Source organism: Urocitellus parryii, chromosome 2, assembly GCF_045843805.1.
Source record: "Urocitellus parryii isolate mUroPar1 chromosome 2, mUroPar1.hap1, whole genome shotgun sequence".
NCBI lineage: Eukaryota > Metazoa > Chordata > Mammalia > Rodentia > Sciuridae > Urocitellus > Urocitellus parryii.
Window position 1 is genome coordinate 83099302 of NC_135532.1, and position 15385 is coordinate 83114686.

Sequence of the window (15385 nt, forward strand, 5' to 3'; positions counted from 1 at the left end):
GGATTTTGCACCTTAATTTAAATAATGCAGGGAGTCAACAAACAGCAATGAGGGTTAGAAATGTATGTAATATAATTTCAAAGGAAATAAAATGGTAAAATGAAATGCAAAAATGTAAATATGCTAAAGTACCAACTATTCATCTATTTGTTCAATAAAATTCTCAGTATAAGCTATTATCCTAGGTACCTTGAGAAGAATAACAAACAATATCTCTTTAACCAAACTCTACTGAAGTTCCTCCCAACTCTCTTCTCAGATTAGGTCCTGACTCAGTTTTAGAAGAGTCCTGCTAAGTCTTTGCTGTTGTTGTAAACTAACTACCTTCCAGTAAAGCCCTACCTCCCCACAAGTTCCACCACCTCAACATGCCACTCTAGGGCTCAGCTTCCAACACACAAACCCATGAGGAACACACTCAAATCATATCCAAGCCATAGCAGTCAGTTTAGCCAGAATCTCGAAATCTGATCATCTTCAGTATGTCATCAGGTTCCTCTTCACCTGCACCACCGCCCCAGTGATGTCTGATCACCTTGTCTGCTGTCACCGAGCAATCTATTAAATGTGTTTAGCTAGAATCCTCTTTAATCTCTCTTATCCATTGACATTGCCATCTTGCTCCTTGATTATAAATCCCTACTTTTGTTGCATTCAGAGTTGAGTAGGATCTGCTGCCTTACCATAAAACCCCAGTGTAGATGATCCCTTTGAATAAAGACTGCCTTACGGTTCATTTTTTTTCTTTCTTCTCTCTCTTTTAATGTCAGAATAAAATTATGGTCAAAATGGGGTGATGAAAGACCATAAAACTGACCCTTTCTCATGTCAAGAAGGTAAAGTCTGGTTTCTTACTCAGAATCACAGATATTTTTGGCCTAACTATAATTATAATAATAATAACTATCCAACTCTATGAAGCCTAAAGCCAAGTAGAGACCAGCAGCATCAGCATCTATGGGAACTTCTTAGACAAGACCTTGGCCCCATGTCATATCCACTAAATCAGAATCTATGTTTTGACCAGAACCCCAGGTGATTTCATGCATGGTCAAGTTTGAGATGCCCTGACTAAGAAAAACATAACCATTATAATGACTTGAAAAACAAAGGTGACACGCAAAACGAAATAATGTGAATCCACAAGTAGAAAAACTGCCCATAAGAAATGGCAATGTGTGAAAGACAGAGGACTGGACCTGTCTTGGATTTTCTATTGCTACTGATTTGCAGAAGTCTCCCAGTATTCTGTTTTCTCATTTGTAAAATGAGAATAAAAACACCTCTGTACCAAATTAGCCAAAGATTCAATGAGGTAACAATTATTTAATCAACTTGTGAAATGTATCAATTCAACAGAATAAATTCAGATCCCTGAACCTAAAACATTTGGATTCTTAAAGTCCATCATAGCTCATGACCACATGCAGATATAGGCCCAATAGTCCTAAATTAAGACCACTGTCTTTTTTTAAAATATCTTTATTTATTTTCATGTGGTGCTGAGGATTAAACCCAGTGCCTTACATGTGCAAGGTAAGCGCTCTGCCGCTGAGCTATAACCTCAGCCCAAGACCACTGTCTTTGTGTGACAAGTAATAGTGCCCTATTCCTTCTTTAATATGCTCTGTCCTAGGTGATAGATCACATTGTCACCTAGTAATAACTAACTGACTGGGCTCTTCATATGAATGCCAAGCACTGTGCCAGCTAGCCACAGCCTACACTTTAAAGAGAGGAATAAGTTGACTGTATTCTTAGGACAAACAAAAACTACAATGTTGGTTGATCATACATATGAACAAAATAACTGAAACAAAAAATAACAGCTTTTCTATTATATCAACAGAGCACAATATTTTGAAAAGATTTTTTATTTTATTTATTTATTTTTTTGTTTTTTGGTACTAGGGATTGAACCCAGAGGTGCTTAACCACTGAGCCACATCCTCAGTGCCGCAAACCCCTTTTTTGAGAAAGGGCCTTACTAAGTTGCTGAGGCTGGCATCCTGCCTCAGCCTCTAGAGTTGCTGGGATTATAGGAGTATACCCCCAAGCCCAACTAGAAAATATTTTAGAAAATACAAATGCTTTAACATACTTTGCACCACCTGAATTCTCTGAATATTTTTCCGTGAGCTTAACTTGTAAGCATGTAACCTCATAAACTTGCCAGACCATTTCTATTTTACTTCATAATCTCACTAGCCTAATTTATTAATGCTATAAATTTGGCATCATATTCTTACAGAGTCAACCCTCTATGATAAAATACCTTCTTGTATTTATGGCTATTCAGAAAGTTTATTATTTTAGAAGATGCATAAATATTAAAAGTTAAGACATTTTCTGTTATAAATCCTTGTTATGGTAATAATTCAGCTCCTCCCTAAAGAACTCCTATCATTGATGTCCACTGGGGACATGTTCGGTCTAATTATATAAAACTTGTTGAAGGGGCTGGGGTTGTGGCTCAGCAGTAGAGTGCAAGGCCCTGGGTTCGATCCTCAGCACCATAAAAATAAATAAATAAAATACAGATATTGTGTCCAACTATAACTAAAAAATAAGATAGAAAAACAACTTGTTGAGGTATGGGTATCTAATTTGAGAAAATACTCCAGAGGCACAAAGCCAAGCACTAAAGCTGCCCAGGCTATGAGTCAGCAGCTCCCATTTTCCAGCTTGATCCCACTCTACCCCAAGCTATATGTGACAGCAAGCACTAAATCTCCATTCATATCTATAATGGAGAAATAACTGGATAGCAGCATGTTTCAACTCACTGTTTTGCTATAAGCAGTATACAGATGATACATAATCAATATATTCAAAATGCTGCCTCAGTCCACAGAGATAATGTTAGGCCTAAGTTCACTGGTAATAATATCTTTTATTGTTTACTCGATTGTTAGTGGTTTTTTTCTAACAAACTAAGATGATCTGAGATTTAAAACAAAAATATTTTAAAATGCTTATTGAGGGCTTAAAGAAAGAGAGGGTAGAAGGCTTTGGGTTCCATGAGGTTGGACATTAAACACTTTGGAAAGGGGGTGGCTCTATGGTAGAGTGTTTAGTTTGCATGCGGTCCTGGGCTCAATAAATAAATAAACATTTTGATATGTGATAGAGGTCTAATTTCCATTAGGAAAAAGTTCATGAATACTACAAACTTGACTAACAAAACTTTTGAAGCAGGTTTGGATGAACTGCTAATTTTCTAAATGCTTAATTTTTTAAGTAATACGTAAATGAGCAGACAAGTGACAAGTGTAGTGACTGGTCTAAGGTCACCTGTGCAAGGTGGTTAGGCTAGAATCAGACCCATCTCTACCTCCCACATCAATGTTTTTGTCTAGACATAACTGAGAAGCATTAAAGCTGAAAAATAAGAAAAATTCCCAAATAACCTAAAGCTGCCAAAACTAATCTAGTTCTAGCTGCACTGTAATTTTGACCTTCAATCCTTATTTATATCTCCTGAAAGAATGACAGGAGAAGATTTATTACAAGTCTGTATGTCTCCTGGGAAATAGATCTTAAGCAATTTTTGCCTTGGGCTGACTTTCAAACCCAAGGCAACAAACTAAATCTTATAATGATGCAGTTCTAAAATAAAAATACTTGAATTTTACTGTTCTAAAAAGAACACTTAAAATAGTTATGGGTACTGTATTTTGCAAGACATTCTGTCAGAAGAACAGGCCTTTTCCTATGAAGGGATTTTTAACTAGGAAAAACTGGAAAAAGAAAACGCCCACAAGGTTCTAACATTGATTGATCAACTTTAACATGTAACATTTAATATTGATTGATCAAATGTACATGTAAAACTAATAAATCTACTAACCCCATGTTACCACTGTATGATCTGGCAAATTAGCTGACCTGTCCAGGTCTTAGTGTCCACACAGCATGGGTAACCACATACCCACACCATAGACTCCTAGACAGAACAAACATATAAAATAATGAGCTTTGATTTCCATTATTTGTGGTTTAATAAATATTTCATGAGAAAGAAAACTAACAAGAAACATTTTGTTATAATGGCTAATGGACAAAACTATACCTAAAATATCAGGTTCTCTCACAAACTCAATTGGATGTATTTGGTGATGAGTTTCAAAATTACCAGGAAAAAAAGTTCTAAAATAATTACTTATTTAATTTTTTATTTATTTTTTAGTTGTAGTTGGACACAACACCTTAATTTCACTTGTTTATTTTTGTATGTGGTGCTGAGGATCGAACCCAGAGTCTCGCATATTTGAGGTGATGGAAAGAAAGAATAGTTCATCAGGAAGATAAAAAAAACTCTATGATTTTATATGCATTTAATAAAATATCTCAAAATACAGACAGCAAAAAATAGAACAAAATGGGAAATGACATATTCATCATCCTAGTAGAAGATTTTTACTTCTTCTACATCCTAGTAGAAGATTTTGGTAGGCCAAAAAAGTTATATTTCAAAGATCTAAACAATAGAATTAGAAGGTTAACTTAACAGACCTGGAGGGAATCCACCAGCCACACAACAGACAAGCTGCTCAAGTACTGACAGACTACTTCCAAAACACTATCAGCACATGAGGCCATAAATAGATATCAACAAACAGCAAAGAATCAATATGAAATAAATTAATTAGATATCAATAACGAAAAGATAAATACATCCCCTGCAAAGGTTTAAAATTTTTAAATTATGTTTCTAAACAAGTCCTTGGTTAAAACTGCAACAGAAATCAGAACATTATAAATACTTTGTAATAACATCATAGAATGCAGCTAAATAAAGCACTACATCATGAAATCAAAAATTTATAGCATTAAAATTCGAATGCACCTCAGGTGTGGTGGCACAAGTCTGTAATACCAGTGACTCAGGAGGCTGAGGCCAGCCTAGGCAATACAGCAAAATCCTGTCTCAAAATTAAAAAAAAAAAAATTAAAAACAGGCTGGGGATGTATGTATTTCAGTGGTAGAGTGACCCTATGTTCCAAACTCAGTACCCCCCAAAAATGTGTGTGTTATAAGACTAACAATTAGCTAATGTTTACCTTAAGAAATCAGGGAAGGAATAAGAAAGGAGGAAGAAGAGATTAATAACAAAAGCAAAAACTATTAATGAACTAAAACAAACAAAATAGAGAGGAACAAAGTTAGTATTAGTTTTTTGAAAACACTAATGAGATAGCCAAACTCAGGCCAATATTAATAGGGGGAAAAATGAGAAAACAATACTAGGAATGAAAAAGCACATAATTACAGATTTAACAGAATTTAAAAGATAAAAGAATACTATAAATAACTTTATGACAATAAACTAAAGAACTTAAATAAACAGATTTCTAGAAAATTATAACTTAGCAAAGCTTACTAAGAAGAAAAGAAGGCCCAAAGAGTCATATGACTACTAAAGAATCAGCAATTAAAAAACTTCTCCCTCAGAAAATAACAAACCGTGAATAGTTTTATGGATGAATTTTGTCAAAGTTTGAAGGAACAAATGATTATCATTTTATAAAAATACTTATAGAGAACAGAAAAAGGAGGAACGCATACCAGGTCATTTTATAAAATGGTATGTACTTAATACCAATGAAGAACAATAGGACAAAGAAAAATCATTAGCTGATTTCTCTCACAAATGCAAAAACGTTCTACATGCAACATATTAGCAAACATTAGCTCTATAATAAAGAGTCATAAAAAAATTTAGGAAGAAGGTTGCTTAATCTTAGAATTCAAAGATGATTTAATTTTTAACATTTATATTCACAACATTAGAAAATTAAAGGAAAAGAACAATCCAGTACCTCAAAAGATACAAGAAAAATCTGACTGATAAAATATAATATCCATTAATGATTTAAATATTTTTTTAAAACTTGCAAACTGAAAATTGGAAGCAATTTTCTTTTTCTGGCATCTCCACCAAATCTATAGCAAATATCTTTTTTTATAATAAAACTTTAGAAACATTTCCTTGTAAAATCAAGATCAACACCAATAGAGGAAGGGCACTGGAGGGAGGGAGGGCATGGGGAAGTATTGGGGAATGAAATCTACTAAATTATGCTATGCTATGTCCATGTACAAATATACCACAATGAATCCTTTTTCTCTATATGTGTGTATACATAATATTTAAAATTGTAATACACTAATTAAAATGATAACAACAACAGCAATAATAATAATAATAATAATAATAATAATAATAATAATAATAGAAGGAAGATAAGTAGAGTATAGCAAGTGGATAAGGGAGGACGGGGCAGGGGAAAGAAGGTACTGGAGAGTGAAACTGATCTAACCATGTTATGTACATGTACAAATATGGCATAACGAATCCTACTATTATGTATAATTCTAATTCAGCAATAAGGCAAGTAATGTCCATTTACAACTTTTACTCATCGCTGTACGGGAGGTTCTAGAATGTAGAGCTGTATGCCAAAAAGAAACAAAAAATAAATGGACTGGAAAGAAAGAATACAACGGTCATTATTCACAACAGAAATACTTTAAAAATTCTACAGATAAGTTATTAATGTAATAACTTTAGCAAGGTTGTTGAAAATAAGATCAATATACAATAAAGATAAACTGAATTTTAAAACACCAACAAATACAAAATTTAATTTTAAAAAATATACTATTCATAGTGGGGTCAAAAGGTGGGGCTCTCAAGACTAAGTCTAATAAAAGTTGAAAAAGGCCCTTAGGAAAACACTAAACTTTAAAAGAATTAAAAAAAAAAAACTAACAAGTGAAGAAATATGCCATAGTCATATATTTAAAAATTCAATATTCAGAGATATTAGATCTCTCCAAATTGATCTAAGATGATGCAATTCTGAGCAAATTCTTATAAAAAACTTTCGAGAAAATAGATAACTTGATTCTAAAATGGATAGGAAAGAACACAAAGACCCTAGGCTAGATAACAAATTTTTTGAAGAACAAATTGAGGAAAACTTATCCCACCATATTTGAGGGTTTATTATAAAGCTGTAGTAATAAAAACAGTGTGGCACCAGTATGAGAATAGATACTTACACAATGAAATAAAAGAAAAATCCTACAAACAGACCAGTACATAGACATGAGTCCTTGGTATATGACAGATCCCTAGAGAAAGGGATGGACAGCCCAGCTCATCACAACATGCAGAGGGCAATAGGGGTACGCGGGGGGTGGGGGGGTATGAAGGTGAGGAGAGTGTGAGGGTGTGTGGAGGGAGTTGTGAGAATCAGGGAAAAAAGAAGATGGAGCAGCAGTTGCTGCCAGGGAAGGGCAGGACGGACAATCAAGGATCTGTTCTATTCAGGATTTTGGCTAAGCTAATTCAGTTACATAGTTAAAAGAGTCCTGGGTAGAAATATGGTCTGAAAAAAATGGGATGGGAATAGAACCTCAGAAATGTGAAGAAAAGGCAGAAGTATTAAACTTTGACTTATTTTCAGAAATTTACCTAAAACCTGACATGAAAAGATCACAAATCTAAGGTAGGGACAAAAAGATTCTGTGTTTAGGAATCAATATCTGGGGACAGTGAAAAAAAGAAGAGGAAAATTCTGGGTACTCAAATTTTGTGAGTGTCAGAGGTAGCCTAGCTTCCCCACTGGGGTGTTTGGGGATGGGGTAAGGGTCAGGCTTCAAACTGCAGAATGTAGGTGCTTAATGTTTTCAATGTTGGGTGTAGAGTCTAAGACTATCTCTTCTCCTTACATACAAGAATGCAATAAATGCAAAGAGCACTTATGATTTTATAACAGCCTGGGGGTGGAAGTAACCATGATATTAAATATAAATAGGTAACCAACAATGAATAGTAGTTTCAGGGGGAAAAAGATTGCTTATTTTCAAATGGTTTAGGGAAGACAAGGATCATGCTTTCAGAAGTGTGGGACCCCAATAGATATAATTCTACGTTCACTCCAAGCAAATGGAAAGGGATGAAGGTCAGAATCAATAAGCACTAAGAAAAGAGACAATAACCTTGCATGTCCTTAAACATCACAGGTCCACTAATGCAGCCATAGAAGGGATGAAGTTTGTGGGGAAATGCCATCAGACTACTGACCCATATTAAGTTTATCATGTTTAAAAACCTGGGCTGTTATCGAGTGTGTACCCCTCTCTGTACCTGGGCTACTGATCAATATATAATACATGCTGCTTCCGCTTTGATGCTTCAGCTTGTTGAGACAGTTTTGAATCTCAAATGAGCACCTGGCATTTGTTATCTGTGTGGCACCTGCACATCAGATAAGCATACTTGTAATTCTCCAACCAAAAGGAATTCATTGGCTCCATTATGCTCTAGTTCAGATAAAATACTTGTAGGTGTCAATAAATCACTGATAGGTTATCAGAGGTTTCTGGAATGTATCTCACGATATTAAAATCCTTTCCTGAAATGCAACAGAATAGGAAATTTAGCAGAAAGATGTGACCCTGTTATTTTTCCTTATGAGCTTAAATGTATTTATTTACAAAGACTAGGATTTTAGGGAATTAACTTCTTATCCTTAAGGCTAGGACTGCCCTTAAAATGAAAAACCTCAAGTCACTTGGTGTCTTAATTAGTAACAAGAAAAGGCAAGCCCTTCGTGAAGCTTAAAGCATTTATCCAACCATCTCTTGCCTTCAGGCATGCTTTCCCTTCTCCGTGAAATCACAAATTTATTTTAAATTCTTCAGAGACTGTGTCTGCAAGTCCCTTAAGGGCACTGGACATGACTTCTGAGTCTGAAAGCTGGATTAATTCAAAGCAGCTTAATTCCTTCTTCCATCTCATCTATACTAGAGGGTATTTGGGGCCTTTTATTTTCTTACAACCATCTAGTTCAAAATGGTTTTTCTTACTAAAGAATTCAGTAAGAATATAGGCACTGAGAAGCTCTCTCCTTTTTTTGGACATTATCTCTCTCTCCAAGCAGTGACTCTAACCCTTCTCCACTCCTCTGCTTGCTCAGCCAAGAAATTGTAATATTTGAAAATTGACATTAGAATCAATGATGAATTTTGGACCAAGATTTAACTTATTTTTTCAAAACAAAAATTTCATTTTCCAAAATCTGAAAGGCTTCTAGTCAATTTGCAGTCTTCCTTACACTTGTGTGCTTCTCATACCTGTGTTCACATGCTCCCCAGACAGATCCCCTACTAACAAGGCTGGCTAATTTGAGATGCCTCCTGCTTCTCTGAATGGGCAATTTCCTATCTCCTTGTACTTCAGCTGTCATTGCTTTGCCATGTAATTCCACATATTGGCAGTGTCCATGTGACTACTATATTTTAGATTTGTATTACCAATGGCATTCTGGACAATAATGATGCTCTCTGATATACCCAAAGTAAGAACTCTATACAAATTTCCTCTCAAACTTGACCCTCTTCCAGAATTCTCTCATGTGAAATCTGACTTTTCCTTCTTCCTTGCTCTGCTATCTAAGTAGCCCAAGTCCTTCCTAAGTCTCACAGGGCTGGAGCATCCTGTTCCTCCTTGCCATCCCCATTGCAGTGCACAATGTGGCCCTCATCACTGCCTGATTGCCATTGCCTTCACCACTAAAGAGCAAGCCAGACCACAGGTTCAAAGACGAAATCCAGGGAAGATGTTTGCCAAAGGCTGAGGGGAAAATGGGTGGTGGGGCAGAGGAGTGAGGAAGTGAGACAGCAAAGTTCTGTAAAAACAATGCTGCAACTCACTCCAGTGATGAGGGGCAGTGTTGGGAGATGGGCTGGAATTAAAAGGTATGTGGGGAAAAGGGTGCCAAGACTGATACAACTTCTAGGGATGAGCAGGGCAGGCAATAGCAGGGGTTACAGAGAGCCCCAGAAATGTAGGCTCGGAGGCCAGGGCTGTGCCCTGTACAATTTGTGCACAAGGCTCATGAACCATGAGGGAATTGGCAGTCTAAGCCCTGGACCATACATAGTCCCAGCCCTGTTCTTCAGGAAACCTTGGTAGCTCACTGACATGAGGAATGCTTCTTTCAGACTCCAAGTTCATCTCTCCTCAATCTGTATACCTTCCAGATACCAGGGTCATTTTCCAAAAAAGTCTGATAATCTCACTTCTCTACTTACATCCCTTTAATGATTCACACTCCACCATCCCCACCACACACAAACAACAGGATACAGTTCAAACTTTTGTTTAGGATCTGAACCTTCATCATATGGCCCTACTCTCCATCCCTGGCCCTTTTCTGGCTGCCTCTCTCCTCCTTTTCCTCTAACCACACCCTCTGCCTCACCATAAGCCCTCTTGAAGACTTCTCTAGGCTTCTCAGGGGCTTTTCCCATCGGTGCAAATGCACTGCATTTGGCTTTGCCTGTTTCCCTAAGGCATGAGTCCTGGAATGCTGACTTACTTATTCATGGCTGTTTCTCAGATATGGACTACAGTGACTGGTATTAAACATAAACTCCACTTGAATTTCCTGACTCAGAACCTCGTGTTCTTACTATGTCATCAATAAATATCTTTAATGAAATGGATTAGGGCAGTCAGGCACAGGGTGCACACCTGTAATCTCAGAGATTTGGGAGGAAGAGGCAGAAGATTGCAAGTCCAAGGCCACCTCAGCAATACAGTGAGACCCTCAGCATCTAAGCAGGACCCTGAATCAAAATTTAAAATTACAAAAAAAAAAAAAAAAAGAGAGAGACAGACATGGATCAGGGCTGCTGATTGCTGGCTGGCATACTGCCTCTTTTATGTCCTTTTCCAAGACCTTGTTCCTCTAGCACACCTTCTCCAGCTTCTCCCTAATGCTCCCAGACAGTGTGAGCTAGGATCTCCCTATGACCTCACACTGTGTACCTAGCTATGCTCCAACAGGACTCAGACAGGGAACAATCACAAAATTCCTGATCATTCCTAAGCCCCCAAATATGTAGCTAACCCCATGGACAGGTTAGCTATTTGGTGGGGTTTTCATTTCTATACTATTTGGCCATGTCTACATAATCCTCTTTCTTTGCATTATGATGAACAAATAGCTAATTAAATTACAAATATTTCACCTTTAAAATATTTTTTTTAGTTCTAGGTGAACACAATACTTTTATTTTATTTATTTATATGTGGTGCTGAGTATCAAACCCTGTGCCTCACAGGCACTAGGCAGGCACTCCACCTCTGAGCTACAGCCCCAGTCCCAAATATTTCAATCTTACCATCTTAATAACTGAAGTAAATTATAAGAAAGACTTGATCAGATTAATTACCAAGAAACCCATCCATTATCTATTGTTGAAAATGATAGATAGACTCAAGTCCACAAAAAGAAATGACCAAATCATACAATGCATCTATAGACATAATCAAAACAAGAATCACAAATAAAGGTGGGTTAGGTCCCTTTTTTGGACTAGGCAACTCTAGGGCCTGGAGATTCAAAGATGAATATAATTAACTCTGGCAAAAGGGAGGTACATTATTAGGGGAGAAAACCCCAGCTAATGTGATACTATGCAATCAAAGCTGTTAGAGAAGAAATATATTTTCTAATGCAAGCAGCGCAACGTTGATATTACAGCTAACTTACCACAAGGTATTTCCCATTTTAATTTAAAAACCTTTAAAATTACAATGCTCCATTGAAATCTAAACCTTAAATTAAGGGATTTTAAGACTTAGCATTATATAGATAGAAAATATGCAAGGACATTGGGAAATATGCACAACATAAAACTGAGGCCATGGAAACAAATATTTAGAAACAAAGGCTCTTTGAAGTAAGACAGGCTCACGTGCTCTACCAAGAAGACTCCTACATACTTATTTGGAAAACAGGACACAGAACTTTCCTCATGGGTTGGTGAACTAAATAGTAGATAACTTGGCATATAATAAGGGGTAGTTATGTTTTTACATATGACTGTATGCTAGGACTATGAGTCTCTAGTCCAAAGGGAGGAAAAGGGAATCAATAAGAAAACCTAAAAAAAATAAAAGGAATCTGGTACTAGGAGAGGGTGACAGAGTTCTGAAAAAGTACCAAGTATTCAAAATTATCCAGCCAATCATCACTATCATAAAAGTCAATCATCTAAACCCTAAAGACAAAATAACCAATATCAACTGAGTATTACCCCTTATCTAAAACACCTGGGACCAGGAGTATTTCAAGTTTTGGGTTTTTTCCCAGATTTGGGGATATTTGCATATACCATATGAGATATTTTGGGGATGAGGCCAAAATCTAAACATAAAATTCATTTGTTTCACAAACATCTTAACTTATACACAGATTGAAGGTAATTCTACATACATTTTAGTGCACCTGCATTTTGACTATGACTGGTCACATGAGCTCAGGGGTTAAATTTTCCATTTGTGGCATCATGTCAACACTCAAAAAGTTTTGGATACTGGAGCATTTTGGATTTAGACTTTTTGAATTAAGGATGTTTGAGCTGAATTAGTAGTTCCTACCTGCCCAGTTTGATAATGTCTGGCAAACTGGTTAACCACTCGATAATCATTTGAAAAGTACTCCATCAGAATAGATGGAACCTCAGCAAAATCAGTGGGGCACCTGGTCCCTAAAATGGGAAGAAAGAAAAATATTTGGTATAAGTCAAATCAACATATTTATCTTACTTTTTTATGTATACTTTTAAAAATTTTATTTGTATTTCTGATGAACTATGATCAGTTTTAATTCATTAAATCAATACTTTACTTCTATAAAATTATTGTACATATTTACAGAAAAGTTTATTATAATCCTATATATTTTTCTTTATATCAAAAGTATAACCAAATATTTGCACAGCTGCTGAAACACCTTATAAAGCAACAGCTCACACCCTCTACAAACAAACCTGTCTTTTGCTATGCTGGTATACTTGAAATACAAATTAAAACATTCTCACAATTAATATAGCATTTGTATTTAATTCACTGAATTCCATTACCCAAGGTTTTTATTCTTTATTTGTTTTAAAAGTACTTTATTCAATCTATCTATTGCTTTTTGTAACAAAGTCATTCCTTAGTAAAGAAAAATCAATATTTTAAACTCAAAATTACTTAAAGCCACAAATCCTGAAAGGACTTTTTGGTGACAATTTATGATTCTGTTCAGTCTATCTATATAGTCTTTCCAACTACCTTCTCCTTGCCCAATACTGTGTGTATAAAGTTAGTTAATAAGTAATGTGTGCCAACAATTTCCCAGGTGGTCAAATGCTGACTATTTACAGGAGTGAGCTTAAGAATTAGAGATAAGACAACTAACAGGAATGTCTAGAATATCATTAAATATGGTCACATGTCAACATAAAAAACTAACAAAGCAGAACTATCATACTATACAAAGGATAATAGTATAAGAAAAATGAAATGCACTTTATCATGCTTTTTAAACGTGCCTTACTTTGATTTTTAACAGATAAAAGAGGCAACATTCATTTACTTATTCTTTCACTAACTTTGTGCTAGGTGCTAAGGAGATACATAAGCATTTCTCTTTCCCTCTCCCTCTATCACACACATACACAATGTACTCACAAAGCCACAAATATAAATTCCATGTAAAACATTAGAAAATGGAAAAAGGTACATATTCAAAAAACAGGCAATGGAGACTTATGCTCTGGTGAGAGCTGTTAGCAAGGATGAAAAAAAGCATAAAATGGTCAGGCTGTATGACAACATGCATTTATGTATGTATGCATGTATGTAAATGTAAAAAAATCACAGTATTTTGCACAATTAAGATAACTTATAATTACAATTTTTTATAAAGTGAAAAATTTAATAAGATGAGGCAATCTAAGATAAAGAACATTATTAAATGATCACATTTTCCAAACAGCACAACCTTTTTCCAATTAAGAAAAATATTCAAGTTTTTAAAGAATTATATTAAATGAAAGTTCTCTTCATAGCTCACCAGTGACATGTTGGTACCGAGTTCGTCCCAGCATAGAATGCATGGCATGTCCCATTTCATGGAAAAGATTTTCCATCATTCCAGGAGTTAATAAGGTAGGTGAGTTCCTTGAGGAATGGGGAAGATTCAGCATAAGAACTACAACTGGGAGTTGATAGTCTCCATCTTCTTTTAACCTGCCTCCTCGAATTGTAAAATGGCAATCCTTTGAGAATCAGAAAACATACGATGAGGTGAAAGTATTAGGCAATCTAAAGAGCAAGAGAGTCATCATACTATTATATTCATTAATATAAAACACACTGGGATGTAAGTTCAAACTTTAACTTATTCTATTTTTATTCTATATATTTAAAAAGACACCTTTTCTTGACATTTTTTACTCTGCTAAAATTTTAATTCTTTAAAGCACTAGCAATATATTGAGCTTGTATTGACTGATTCATTCACCCAGTGCAAAAACACACACTGAAATGATGCTGTGCCAGATGTAGGAAACAAGTCATCAGAGAGCCTAGATCCACACCCTCAAGGTATTCTCAAGTAACTAGGAAGGGACAAACAACAGCTACTGGGGAAGGGACACTAATATTTATGTTGAGTCTCTACTACGTGTCAAACAATGAACTAGGGGGTACTTACCATGTCTGCTATTTGTATCACTCAGAAGTGAGGGGCCTAAATGATCCTGAAGCAATAAATCTGAAGGAACTCCCTCTAGAGCAGGGACCACACTGAGATTCACCTACTCTATCACTTATTCCTCACAACTACCCCATAAGGGAGTTATATCACTTTCCAGGTGGGCAAACTTAAATTGTGTCTTGTAAATGTTAAATAATATGTCCAACGACACCCAGTTAGAATCACTGTATCTTGGATCTGAATCCAGGTTAACTACTAGGAGCCAGGGCTGTTAATTACCTAACTGGAGTTTCTATCACCTATTTGGGCAAAGAGGAAGTACACAGGACTCAGAGCCTATACTCTCGTCCCCATTTTGACACCTACTAGACAAATCATCTTGGAACGTAATCTCCCTTTATAAGTGTCACTTATCTCTGGAATGTAAAGAGTATCTTGTCACATCCCAAAGTGGTCATCCAGATTTCCTAAGTTCACATCTGTGAAATCCCTTAGTAACTGTGAATCACTATTCAATGTCAGGTACCATTATTTCTATAATTGATAATCTAATTTCTTGACATCTCTCATCAAGTTACATAAACTGCTAAAGCTGATTGGCCAGCAAATTTGGTATGGAGCTAAAGGAAAGGAAATGAACCTAACATCTTCCATACAAGGAGCTAATTGGTAGGTAAGGTTTCCACATGGACATATGTTCTGAAATTTTGAATTAGGTTCATTGTCAAGCATGGAGATGGGTTAAGAACTGGGGCTCCAGTCAGAATGTTTAGATTCAAACCCTAGAACTTTCAGCTGTGAGTCTCTAGGT

General features: G+C 35.8%; 1 protein-coding gene across 1 annotated transcript in view; it reads right to left on the reverse strand.

Moving 5' to 3' along the window:
* Nucleotides 1-15385, reverse strand: part of Mipep (mitochondrial intermediate peptidase) — a 146232-nt gene that overhangs the window by 81818 nt on the left and 49029 nt on the right. Inside the window, exons 13-14 of the mRNA XM_026394942.2 lie at nt 13930-14134; nt 12465-12574 (exon numbers count right to left, since the gene is read on the reverse strand). Of these exons, the coding sequence (XP_026250727.1) occupies nt 12465-12574; nt 13930-14134 (315 nt within the window). The remainder of the gene's footprint in view (nt 1-12464; nt 12575-13929; nt 14135-15385) is intronic.